The sequence below is a fragment of the Neofelis nebulosa genome, chromosome 2 (assembly GCF_028018385.1).
Source record: "Neofelis nebulosa isolate mNeoNeb1 chromosome 2, mNeoNeb1.pri, whole genome shotgun sequence".
NCBI lineage: Eukaryota > Metazoa > Chordata > Mammalia > Carnivora > Felidae > Neofelis > Neofelis nebulosa.
In genome coordinates this window covers 211,125,245-211,138,690 of record NC_080783.1, presented here as the reverse complement: position 1 = coordinate 211,138,690, position 13,446 = coordinate 211,125,245, and the positions used below count along the sequence as shown (strand labels likewise).

The 13,446-nt window shown below is 45.7% G+C and overlaps 1 protein-coding gene across 2 annotated transcripts in view; it reads left to right on the top strand.

The window, feature by feature from the left end:
- DNAJC16 (DnaJ heat shock protein family (Hsp40) member C16) overlaps positions 1-13,446 on the top strand; it is a 44,664-nt gene that overhangs the window by 4,500 nt on the left and 26,718 nt on the right. For both annotated transcript variants that reach the window (XM_058718982.1, XM_058718981.1), the window contains 2 exons: positions 1,787-1,853; positions 3,520-3,856. Coding sequence is in view for 1 of the 2 variants with exons in the window: in XM_058718981.1 (XP_058574964.1) it covers positions 1,787-1,853; positions 3,520-3,856 (404 nt within the window). In the remaining variant the exon portion in view is untranslated. The remainder of the gene's footprint in view (positions 1-1,786; positions 1,854-3,519; positions 3,857-13,446) is intronic.

Here is a 13,446-nt window from a genome sequence, read left to right as displayed (position 1 = left end):
TTCATTTTTATTTCCTTAGAGGTGGCTCCACAGCCAGTAGAGAGCAAGTGCAGTATTTTTCTTCACTTCCAGATTTAAAGGACGAGTATCATACTGCAGTGGGTGAAATGTTTCCTATACACTGAAAATAGTATTGGGCAGTGCTTTCCTAGAGCTGGATTTATCCTTTTCTGAATGTTTGCAACCTCGTGGCAGCACCCCTCAGTTAGGAAGATAGTTCTCATGACCTGGAACTGTCTTGTGGCTTCCTCCCTGTTCTCGGGCCTTGGTTTTGTCTTCGTCAGGATCTGTGGTTTTGGCCCAGCTGCCCTCACGGCCCTCGCCTTGGCTCAGTCTCCTCAAAAGCCCCTTCCTGTCCTTCAACACCCCCCTACCGAGTTCTGGACGTTAAATCTTCATTTGTGTGATTGCTTTATTTTATCTTTTCAGCCTTTAGCCTAAGTTTGAATATTTGAAACACTGGGGGCGTTTTTGGTTTTGGGGGTTTTTTGTTTTTTGTTTTTTGTTTTTTTGGTCGTCCAGAAGCACGTTTTGGAACCACCATCTTGTTTCTTTAAGTCATACTATTTTCATTATAACCCAGCTGAGATTTTCTTTTGCCACTGATATTCACACCAAGAATTCAATAGTAAAGCAAGGAATAATGTCTAAATTTAATGGACAGCCATTTGCAGTTTATTTTTAGAGAGATCAGAATATGTGGTATAATTCATTCGAACATGTCCCTGCCAGAATAAGTTGACCAAGTTATAAAATTTCTTTATTCCCGTGTACTTGGTGCCGTTTTTAGTAGTCGTTTGCTTCCAGAAGAAGGAATGCTTGTCTTTCCTGAACCTTTGCTAGAGGAAACTTACTGGAAGTTAGCAGAAGTGATTATATAAAGAATACGCTGTGTAATAGGGCCTCTTAATAAAGAGAACATTGAAAAATCAGTTGGTAGCAAACACTGACTTAGGACTTAGGGAGCTCTAAGGAAGTAAAACCCAGCCCCTACTTGCCAGGACTTTAAATCCCCAAAGCTGAAATTGGCATGAACACAGGCAGATTGTGGAAAACTGAATGACCACAAATGGATACAGTTAACTGCAAGCTGTGTGTAATAGCAAATATTGGTTCTAATATTAGTTTAAATCACTTTGCGTAAACTGTAGGTTTTTCTCACCCCTTAAACATGGGGCCTTGAAACCATGATCCGTTTATGGGTGAAAGGCCATCTTAGGCAAAAAGGAACAAGGAGAGCAATAACGAAACTAAAATGTTCTCTCTTAAACATCAGCAGCAAAGTGCCACTTGGAATATGCTTGTTATGAAACAAATTCACAGTGTGTCCTAGAAGCTATTTCCTATATCCTCCTGGGTTGTCCGAAGAAACACCTTCCTCGATGACATTCTAACATGGGGATGAATTGCCGCCATCTTGGGAAGGGAAGTCGGTTCTGAGGCCTCAGTGACCTTAGCCTGGAGCCAGCTCCCAGCTCAGCAGTATTAGGAACAACGTAAAGGCATGTGCATAGCCCACCTCTCCTCACTGGAATGTTCTAGTGCTCCCCGGTGTTGTGAAAATGTGCCCCACTGGAGTGCTTTTGGTAGAAACTGCCTGTTTCAAAGTTTCACTTAATTATTACGGTCATGCGAAGCAAGTGATTGCCTCTCCTGTGAATTTTTAAGAAACCGTCCTAACAAAATGGCCTTTCATCTGAGGTAGTGAACCGTGTGTACAAGATGTTAACTGACTGTGTGTAAAACATTAAATGCGTTCTCACTGCCTGCCCATTTGTGTTTTCAGGCATCCTGACAAAAACAAAGATCCAGGAGCGGAAGACAAGTTCATCCAAATTAGCAAGGCTTATGAGGTATCCTGTCAAACTTGTGACGCGTCCATTAGCTCTTATAAAATCTGCTTTAGGCGACCAGTTTTGTAAAGACCTCTCAGAAGGGGCACAGTCCCAATGCCCTTGACCCGGTTTCTAGATGATGGTAGAGAAAACTTACTTAGTTACATCCAATATGCTGAAATTGGTGCCTGAATACTTCAGCTCTTAAAAAAAAATAAACAAAACTGGCTTATTTTAAAGGCTTTAATTGGAATTGTAGAGTTCTCAGAATTCCTAACTGTAGGTCTCTCTTTCCTTTGTAGAAACTTCTATTACATGGTCACTTTGACAGCACACATACTAGAACTTCTGTTAAAGAAAGATTGACTTCCCAGTTTATTAAAGTGACACAAGGTTACAAATGCATTTAAACAGACTTTTTTCAACAATTTCCAACATGTCCACTTAAGTAACTTGTTCTGGAATGTGCCTTAAAGATAAGTCCATGGCTTTATGGTTTCTGTAGGGTAATGCTCGTCAAGAGACAGTGCTTGGCTCATAGAATGGCACATCATCCGCAAACAGCCTCTTGAATTTTAGACTTCAGAATTAAGTAAAACAAAGTCAGCTAACGTCCGGGACACTGAGCTCAACCCTGTGGCTGCTTTTTGGTGTTCGCAGCTTTTCATATCTTGCTTTGAGTTATTCCAACTTAAGTGGCATAACCTAGTCAATTTTCTTGTCATCCAGCCCTGGTGATCAACAGTATGTTATGTTTTATTTGCTTTACTGATGTATTGAGTACTGTGATAACCCCAAATCTCTGAAGGCAGGACGAACATAAGTATCTAAATGACCGAAGTATTTTAGTCTTGACATATTTAATGTTTCTGTTGAAAGTAGGGTCTCCTGTAGATCTCCCCTATGACCCAGCAATAGCACTGCTAGGAATTTACCCAAGGGATACAGGAGTGCTGATGCATAGGGGCACTTGTACCCCAATGTTTATAGCAGCACTTTCAACAATAGCCAAATTATGGAAAGAGCCTAAATGTCCATCAACTGACGAATGGATAAAGAAATTATGGTTTGTATACACAATGGAATACTACTTGGCAATGAGAAAGAATGAAATCTGGCCTTTTGTAGCAACGTGGATGGAACTGGAGAGGGTTATGCTAAGTGAAATAAGTCCTACAGAGAAAGACAGAGACCATATGTTTTCACTCTTAGGTGGATCCTGAGAAACTTAACAGAACTCCATGGGGGAGGGGAAAGGGAAAAAAAAAGTTCGGGAGGGAGAGAGTCAAACCATAAGAGACTCTTAAAAACAGAATAAACAGAGTTGATGGGGAATGGGAGGAGGGGAGGGGGGGTGGTGGGCATGGAGGAGGGCACCTGTTGGGATGAGCACTGGGTGTTGTATGCAAACCAGTTTGACAATAAATTTCATGTAATAAATAAGTAAATAAATAAATAACATATAAAATAAAATAATATCTTAGAAAAATTGGGAAAGAAAGAAAGAAAGAAAGTAGAGTCTCCTGGTATGTTGCAGATTATGTTGAGAATATCTAACCATGTCATGGCTCTACATTCATTTTCTTCCTGTGTCTTCCATGCCGCTCACAGGAAAATCCTCTGGGTGAAACTTTCCCCACTTCTTAAATGTCTTTTTTTTTTTTTTTTTTTCCTCTCCTCACAGATCCTTTCCAACGAAGAAAAGAGATCGAATTACGATCACTACGGAGATGCCGGAGAGAACCAGGGCTACCAGAAGCAGCAGCAACGAGAGTATCGCTTCCGCCATTTCCATGAGAATTTTTACTTTGATGAGTCTTTTTTTCACTTCCCTTTTAATTCAGAGCGGCGGGACTCCATTGATGAAAAGTATTTATTGCACTTTTCACATTACGTGAACGAAGTGGTTCCAGATAGCTTCAAGAAACCCTACCTCATTAAGATCACCTCAGATTGGTGCTTCAGCTGCATCCACATCGAGCCCGTTTGGAAGGAAGTGGTTCAAGAACTGGAAGGACTGGGTAAGATAATTTTATTTTCTGGAAGATGTTTGTATGGGAGAAGGTGACCTTCATATCTTGAATTATATAGGCTACCAGGGAAATGAAGCTAAGATTTCTCTCACAAGTTTATGGTGACTGGTGTCTTCCAAGGACACGTTTTCAGAGCAGGGGAATGTATCAGCCACTTGCGTTTTCCATTACTAATTTGAAGCCTTATCCGTAGTCTCCTAACATCTAGCTGGGGGCCTAATATATAGGAGAAGCTTAAAAACTATCAGTTGGACAAAGCAGCCCTAAAGCATCACTTTAGATGCCGATGGGATTTGCAGGTTATTCTTCACACTGTGTGTGATTTCGTTCTTTTTTTTTTTTTTTTTTTTTTAATGTTTATTTTTTGAGAGAGGGAGAGACAGAGTGTGAGCAGGGAGGGGCAGAGAGGGGGAGACACAGAATCTGAAGCAGGTTCCAGGCTCTGAGCTGTCAGCACAGAGGCCGATGCTGGGTTCAAACCCACGAACTGTGAGATCATGACCTGAGCTGAAGTCAGACGCTTAACAGACTGAGCCACCCAGGCGCCCCTGTGAGTTCGTTCTTTGATTTAGTTTACTAGAGCCGCCTTAACAGAATACCACAGAAACAACGGAAATTTATCTTCTTACAGTCCTCAAGGTTAGAAGTCCATTGTCAAGGTGTGGGCAGGTTTGGTTTTTTTCTGAGACCTCTCTCCTTGGCTTGCACATGGCCGCCCTCTCCACGCACATTCACGTGGTCTTGCCTCTGTATGTGCACGTTTCTGGTGTCTCTCTCTCTCCCTTTCATGTCCTAATCTCTTCTTATAAGGACACCAATGAAACTGGATTAGGGCCCACTTTAATGACCTAGTTTTAACGTGATTACTTCCATGAAGTTTCTGTCTAAACGCAGTCACATACTAAAGTACTGGGGGTTAGGACTCCAACATATGGATTCTGGTAGGGGACACAGTTCACTCCGTAACACTAACGGTTACAGGTGACCACTCTCGATCACCGATGAGCCTTTCCTGTGTTCATAGTTACCACTTAGTGCCAGGAAAATGTCAACCATCCAGACAGGATATTTATTTTAATAACTTTTAACAGTTGGAATTATTGAATTGCGTGTGTATGTTGTGTTTCCTAGGCATTAGCAGACCTATTCTTGAGTAACTAAAAAAGGCCCAACTCAAACATAGGGCCTGATTTCTCTGGAGAGAAAGTGCCACTGAAAGCCATCAGTTTGCTTATTCTAAAGCAGAAATTATCAGCCTGTGGTTCGGAAGCACTCAGATTTGCCAGACGGCTTTCCTGAGATTGAATAAAGAAGCTCTTGGAGAAAGACAAGGAAATAAGTTTAACATAGTGTCATACGTGTGGTGGGAAGTCAGTAGGTGCTTGCTCGTGGTGCATAATGAATGAACGAGAGGCTGACCTCAGCTGGAAGCCCCTGGACTGAACAGCTTCCTCGTCAAAAAAGCATAATTGCGTTTCATGCCACCCCACTTGGTATACTGAAAGCTATTTCACCAGGAGCTGGCATTCAGACCCACTAGCAGAACATAAGGCACTGCATAAGTCAGGGTGGTAATGCGTCTACACCGAAGTCAGATCAGGGCCAACATTACATTTTAAACATGTCAGGCAAATACACACAACGTGAGGTCGCGAAGCACAGTGTTTGGTGACCTGTGCTGCAGCCCTGGGGTTTGGAGTCAGACCGGTGTTCAGATCTCAGCTCTGTCATTTACTGTCTTGCTGCCCTTGGACAAATTCCCTAACCCAGGTTTCTTCATCTCCAAAGTGGATGTGATAATGTCAAACCAATAGGGTCATTAAGAAGATTAAATGAGGGGCACCTGGGTGGCTCAGTCGGTTAAGCGTCCGACTTTGGCTCAGGTCATGATCTCGCAGTCCGTGAGTTCGAGCCCCGCGTCGGGCTCTGTGCCGACAGCTCAGAGCCTGGAGCCCATTTCAGATTCTGTGTCTCCCTCTCTCTCTGCCCCTCCCCTGTTCATACTGTCTCTCTCTGTCTCAAAAATAAATAAACGTTAAAATTTTTTAAAAAGAGAAAAAAAAAAAAGAAGATTAAGTGAAAAAAAAAAATTACACTAAGTGCCTGACATGGATCAAACACAAACATAAAATGAGTCATAAAAATGAGTCAACTAGGTTTTCTGGCTTACCAAAGAAAAAAAAATTCAAGGCACCTATTTTATACATTTTTAAAAATCATTCTCAGCTATATTAGCCTACTTTCTTCAACTCACTGACTCCCAGGCACCGACTTTTGACTTACGTTTAGCTTAAGTCTTGAAAGGTAATTAGAAGTTGGATGGGCAGGAAACCAAAGAATAACATTACAGGCAGAGAAACAAAGAGAGTCCACAGAAGAGCCAGTCGCAAGGTGTGACTCGGGTGTAGACGAGGGGAGGAAGGAGGAAGAGTATGCTGGGACGAGGTAGTAAGGAGCCTTAAAGTCCAGGCTCCAAAAGGGGACTTTCGGGGCGCCTGGGTGGCTCAGTCAGTTAAGCGTCCAACTCTCGATCTCAGAGTTGTGAGTTCACGCCCTGTGTTGGGCTTAAGGCTGGGTGTGGAGCCTACTTAAAAAAAAAAAAAAAAAAAAGAAGAAGAAGAAGGAAAAGTGGACTTTATTTTACAGTATGTAATAAAGCCAAGGAAAGCTGTCACATAGAGCTATGCTTTAATCCGATCTACGCTTTGGAAAACTGTTAGAGCCGCGTGAAGGACAGACTGAAGAAAGTAAGAAGAGAAGCTGGGAGAGGTCACCGGCCCCAGCGTGACAGCAACCACTGGCCCAGACTAGGACAGTGGGAACAGAGAGAGGTGGACAAGTGTAAGGTATTTGAGAGGTAGGATCATGGAAGTCTGGAGGGACCTGGCTCCTGGAGACCCATCTGAATGTGAGGAGTGAGAAAAAAAGGAGAGAGAGGGTCACAGTTGACTCTGCATTGACTTGAGCTACTGGATGGGCAGGGAAGAGCTGGATTTGAGTCGTTCTAAATAGTAGCTACCGTCTGGACATACTGTGAGTGATGACGTGAAAATTACAATATTAGCTTCCGTTTATTGATAATTTACCATATGCCAAACACAATTGTAAAAATCAACTCGTATTAAACGGCAGCCGTTTGAAGCCGGTGCTGTTGTCATTCATCATTTTTCAGACACTTAGCTCAGTTTTGGTACCTTGTCAGGGTCTCACAGTTGGTGTTTGGCAAAGCTGGGATTTGAACCCAGGTAGGCTGGCCCTGTGATCCTTGCATTGCGCCCCGTGCTGTCCTGTCTTCTAATGTCCTTAAATCCGTAGTGATTGAAGATCTTGCCATTCTTTTAGGTTGCCGTGCTGTATAATCGTAGTAAGTCAGGACTCAAGAGACAGGAATGGAAGAAGCGGAATTTAGATCCGTAGAAGTGATATTTACTGAGGGCTCAGTCCATTCCCCCGCTGCACCCCCCAAGTTCCCTGGAAGACAGGTTTGGCCTAATGTGTTAGATGAGTTTGGTTTGTAAACCATTTTTCCCCTTTGGAACGTTCACATTAGCCGCAGATTCCCAACAGGCCCCACTGGGTTACAGCTGGGTGAGTTGGGCACAACCATGAGATCTATGGCCATTTCCCTGGCCGGGTGAGGCAGCACTACCCTCTAAGACAGGACAATGCCAAAAATTTTCTATTCTGAGTCCACAGGGAGATCAGCTGAGTGGTCTGGGGAAGCTGGGACCTTATGTCAGAATAACGTAAAAGGCCCGACTGGCCACGTGTGAACCTGCCCCCGGGGAGAAATGCTGCGGCCCTTCAGGTGGAGGCTCTGGTCACGCAGTGCGACAGCAACTAGTGTGCAAAAGCAGCCGGCATTCGTGGACAGCCGCGCCAAGGGGGAGGACCAGAAGTAGTCAGCACTACCCCTGCCCTTAGGGAGCTCACTGTTTAGTTGAAGAGAAAATATGTACCCTGAGAATTCACACTTGACATTTGCAAGTACAGAATTACATTCGCAAGTGCGGAATAATACAGCACTGCAGGAGTAAGCCGAGGAGAGAAGGGAGTCTCGTTCTCATTTCAGACTTTCTTCTTGATGAGCCAAGTACTATGTTAGACACGAATATAATATAATAGCTTTTCCTGAGCCTTTTAATTGTTGTCCACTATGCCAGGTGCTTTGTATGGATTATCTTTATCCCCAGAGCAACTCCGTTGAGGGAGAGACTATTATTAGCCCCATTTTCCAGATGAGGGCACTGAAGCCCAGGAAGGCTAAGGCACTGATCGAGATCACACTATCCACAAGTGGCAGTGTGGGGACATGGACCCGGGAGCTCAACTCCAGGGGCCACTTTTACCTGCCGTGCCGCACAGCTTCAGAAATACGTCAGACGTGGCCTTTGCACCCGCAACACCCAAATGGGAGACACACGTGAATTGTCACGGCGCACAGAGTGCCCCCCGGGGAGGCACAGACAGAGCTACCAGAGCGCCAGGGAGGTTGAGGGTCTTGAAATCAAATACCATTTTAGGGCGACCCGATTGGAACCGTCGTGCAGAAATTCTTTCCCGTGACTTCTCAGGTTCAAAGAAGGAATAAATGAATGAACGAACGATTCCTCTCTTTTAAGGAATTGCTAAGGGTGTAGCAGTTTCACCGTCTAGAAAAAGGATCTATCTAAATACTGGCTTTTAAAAATCTGCTTTAGCTGCAGGCCCTCGATTTTGTTCCATTTCACATTGTTTGCATCTTAGCAGTTATTTTATTGATGGGTTTGTGTTCAGTCGGAATTGCGGTGGCCTGTTCCTGCAGCCGGTTCTGTACGGTTCCTGAAGACATATGCAAAACTCGAAATAAAAGTGAATGTGTGTGTGCTGCAGAGGAGAAAGAGAAAGAAGTCCCCTAAAAGATGCAAACTACGTGTCTGGGATCATACGATGAAAGGCACAAGTGGCACCTCGAAACACGTGTGGCACAGACACGTTTAGCACACAAAGAAGACTTCTTACAACCCCAGAGAGGGAAGAAAATGTCAGTGTTTTTGATTACCCAAGGTCTGCAAACTAGCCAGAAACATCAATGCATATCAAAATCAAATAATGTTTCTGAAAGAGGTCACATCTGCTTTGCCTTTCTTTTAAGTTCGCTACTCATGTTTGTTTGGATTTCGGGCATATCCGTCTGTCATCTCGCCAGGCTATGCTGAATCAAGATGAGAAAACATGGTTACTCTTACTTTCTGTTGGCCTAGCTGCGCTTGCTTTATGGACCCTGAACTTTGAAGTGTAGAACATCCAAAAGCAGAGGCGACCATGGCAACCGTGTTGTTCACTGTGACTCAGACCCTAAGTCACCACCAGTTCATTGGTCATTTCCCAGCCTGAGTCTCTGCGAGATCACAGCCCTGCCAGCTTTTCTTACTCTTCCTTCCCAGCTTGGGTGGGGAGGTGGGGGGTGAGATCTGAATTCTTTTTTTTTTTTTAATTTATTTTTTTTTTTGCATTTATTCATTATTGAAAGAGAGAGAGAGAGACAGAGCATGAGCAGGGGAGGAGCAGAGAGAGAGGGAGACATAGAATCCGAAGCGGGCTCCAGGCTCCGAGCTGTCAGCACAGACCCCGATGCGGGGCTCGAAATCACAAACCGTGAGATCATGACCTGAGCCGAAGTCAGACACCCAACCGACTGAGCCACCCAGGCACCCTAGATCTGAATTCTTATTCAGTATCTTCTCAGGAGGAAAAATACCATGAATTGAAACACAAAATATTTATCAGTCTTTATTCTTTTCTAGTCCTTATGCTAGTTAATCTATAGGAGAGAAGTAAAATACCTCCAGAATTTAGAAATGGGATTATTATGGTAGGAATTGAGGTCCTTTGTAGAAACAATCCAAGGAAATAGCCTTTATAAATCTGGAAACACTTGTATTTTTTTTAATGTTTATTTATTTAATTTGAAGGGGAGAGAGAGAGAGAAAGAGAAAGCATGAGCCGGGAAGGGTCAGACAGAGAATCCCACGCAGGCTCTGCCCTGTCAGCACAGAGCCCAGCCCACCCAGGCCTCGATCTCATAAACCGTGAGACCATGACCTGAGCCGAAACCAAGAGGCAGATGCTTAACCAAACAGGCCACCCAGGGGCCCCCGAAACACTTACAGTTAATATGATTTATGTAAAGACTCAACGGTAATTTAAGTAAAAGAAATGAAACCTAATCACTTGTGTTCTATTTTAACTGGGAAAAAAGCTGTACTGATGGGAGTGCAGGAAAGGTGGGGGAAGGAGGGCATGAAGAGCAAGGGTTGACGCGTTTATCGCACTCTGCAGGAAGAGACCTTCTCCTCGAGGCACCACACAGAGACGGTCTCGGGCTTCACCATGGTCGGGATGGAATAATACTTCATAAGAGCAGTTGTAATTAATTAGGGGCCCACTGTGTTCAAGGCTCTGGATTAGGTCATTTTTTGTTGTGTCATTTAGTCCTGACCGAACAACTTCCCTCTGGTTTACAAATGAGGAAACCGGGGCAGAGGGGTTAAATGACTTGCCTCAAGTTACACAGCTCATGGGGAGCAGAGCTGGGCCTTGAATCTGGATCTGACTGATTTTGAATTCACTGGTTTCTGTTTTAAAAATCGAGTACCTACTGGGGCGCCTGGGTGGTTTAGTCGGTTGAGCGTCCGACTTCAGCTCAGGTCACGATCTCACGGCTCGTGAGTTCGAGCCCCGCGACGGGCTCTGTGCTGACAGCTCAGAGCCTGGAGCCCGCTTCGGATGCTGTGTCTCCCCCTCTCTCTGCCCCTCCCCTGATGGCACGCTGTCTCTTTCTCTCTCTCAAAAATAAATAAAAGCATTTTTTAAACAATAAAAATCGAGTACCTAGTAAGTGCCAGGAACTGGAGGCAGCAGTAAAACCAAATAAGCAAAAGTCCCTGTACTCGTAGAGCTGTGTTCTAGTGACTGCACACAACTAAATGAAACCGAGTCCATCAAAGGGCAACGGCGTGGTGAGCAGGGCAGGTACTAGAGAAGGCCAGGGCGAGGTGACAGGCTGAAGCTGGCCAGACAGGACACGCCTTGCTGAGGAGGCAACGCACAAGGGGTGTGACCGCGAGCTTCAGGGATACCTGGGGCAAGACTAGAGGGAACAGCAAGCTCTGAAGATCTTTCCGGTTTCCCTTTGCCCCCCCCAGGGCTGCCTGCATCCCTCATCCTGACTCCAGGCCCACCAGCCACCTTTCTGATTACTGATTCTGGTCCCCGGGTGTCCCGAAACCCTGCAGGGGACACCCGGAATGGCGCAGTTACCTGAGCGTACCACCTGGGATTGTATAATAAATTGGCATCTGGTCTATAGGAGATGGTTTAGGGTGAGCCCGACTCTAAGAAATTTATGCCTCCGGTATTTGGAACCTAGGATAGAAGAGGTCGTTCTTCCAAGCCAGGCGGCAGCCAGGCCTGGGTTCAAGTCCTGGTTCCACTGCACGCTAACTGTAATGCCAGGCCCATTGTCCTCAGCCTCTCCGGGCACTGCGGTCCTCATCCATGAAGGCAACTACACTGACCACTCAGGATATTTGTATGAAAGGTGAAAATGTCTATAAAGCTTTAGCCACGCTGCCTAACTTAGAAAGGGTTCAGGACATGGTCATTCCGCCCCTGGGCCTTTGCCGTGTGGCCGCTCGACCTCCCTAGGTGATGTCTCTTCCTGACTTCACAGAAAAGCAAAGCTCTCAGTGTATGTGCCTGCTATATTCTTGTTCTTCTCACAGAATCTTATATGCACTTCCACTTACTGACATTATTCCGTCAGTATTTGTAATGCCTGTAGTGCGGTGCAATGTTCTAGACTTGGCTCTAGACCATCCAGCTTGGATTCTTGCTCTACAGTGTTACCAGCTCTGCCAGCTAGGATCACGTAATCTCTCTGAAGCTCACTTTGTCTGTGAAATGAGGGGTGGCCTGTGTGATGTTTAAGGTTCCTCCTTTCCTGCCCTTGAGATACTCCAAGGGTCACCGTCAGGTCGCCTGCAAATAGACTTGTTCAGTCTGCTCAGCAGTTGTAATGTGTGAAGCTTGTGAGCCCTGCCGTTCACCTAGTAATTCCGTTTTTGGAATTTAACTAGGAAATCACACAAGTGCACAAAGATATGTACACAAAGACGTACAAGGATGCCCATCAGAATACTCTGGTAATAGTGAAAGCCAAAAGCAGTTTCAGTATTCAAATAGATTAATGGGGGCACCTTGGTGGCTCAGTTTGTTAAGCATCCGACTCTTGATCTCAGCTCAGGTCTTAATCGAAGTGTCCGGAGTTCAAGCCCCACATCGGGCTCCACACTGGACATGGGACCTACTTAAAAATCTTAAAAACTCAGGGGTGCCCGGGTGGCTCAGTCAGTTGAGCGTCCGACTTCGGCTCAGGTCATGCTCTCACAGTTCATGAGCTCGAGCCCTGCGTCAAGCTCTGTGCTGACAGCTGGGAGCCTGAAGCCTGCTTTGGATTCTGTGTCTCTCTCTCTGTCCCTCCCCCTCTTGCACACGTGCGCGCGTGTGCTCGCTCTCTCTCTCTAAGTATACGTTAAAATTTTTTTAATTTTTTTTAATTTAAAAAACAAAAATAAAACCGAAAAGATTGATGTCCCGGTTCCAGTGAGCTCCTGCTGTGTCCCATGCTCTGGTCTGCTGCTTGGATGCACCAGTGACCGAACCAAGATCCCCGCCTTACATCCTAGCAGGGGCAGATGTACAACAAACAATCGACAGAGAAAGGAAAGTGTGTGATACGTTGGAAGGTGGGAAGTGCTACGGGAAAAGGGCAAGTGAGCAGGTTGAGAGCGGGGAGTATTGTCTCAAACATGGTAGCCAAGTGGGCCTCGTTGAGAAGGGCCTGCAGCTGGCGAAGGAGTCGGCTGCACAGAGGTCGGGGAGGTACACGCTCCAGGCAGAAGGGAGAGCCAGTGCCAAGGCCCTAAGGCAGGAACATGCCCGTGTGTTTAAGGAAGAGAAGGATGCTGGGCGCTGGAGCAAGGTGAGTGAGGGCGGGAGGAGGGGAAGGAGGCAGAAGGGAACCGGGGACCAAATCACAGAGGGTCTTGTCGGCCTTTGTGAAGATGGGCTTTTATTCTGAGTGAAACGGGAAGTGTTTGCAGGGTTTGGGCAGAGGAGTGCCCTGATCCACGTTTGTGTGTTCGAAGGGATGGTCCGGCCAGTACGTTGAGAGTAGACCGCAGGGAGACCGGGAGAAACAAGGCCATTAGGAGGGTATTGCAGCCACGGGGGAGGAGAGCTGATGTCTCAGAGAGGAGAGCCTAAAGAAGACGGAGAAAAACAGTCAGATCCCTGGTATATTTTGAAAACGAAACCAACAGGACTTGCTGACAGATTGGACGTGGGGTGTGAGAGGCAAGAGGTGGAAAATGACTCCCATCTTCCGTCCAAGTAACAGGAAGGGAGGGGCCCGTCCGTGACCAGGGGAGGCCTGCGTGGGACAGGCCTGGGGGAGGAGATCAGGAGGTAGGTTTGGGAAGTGTTAAGCTTGAGAAGTCTGTTGGGCATCCAAGAGAAGCCGCGTGTCTTTGCTG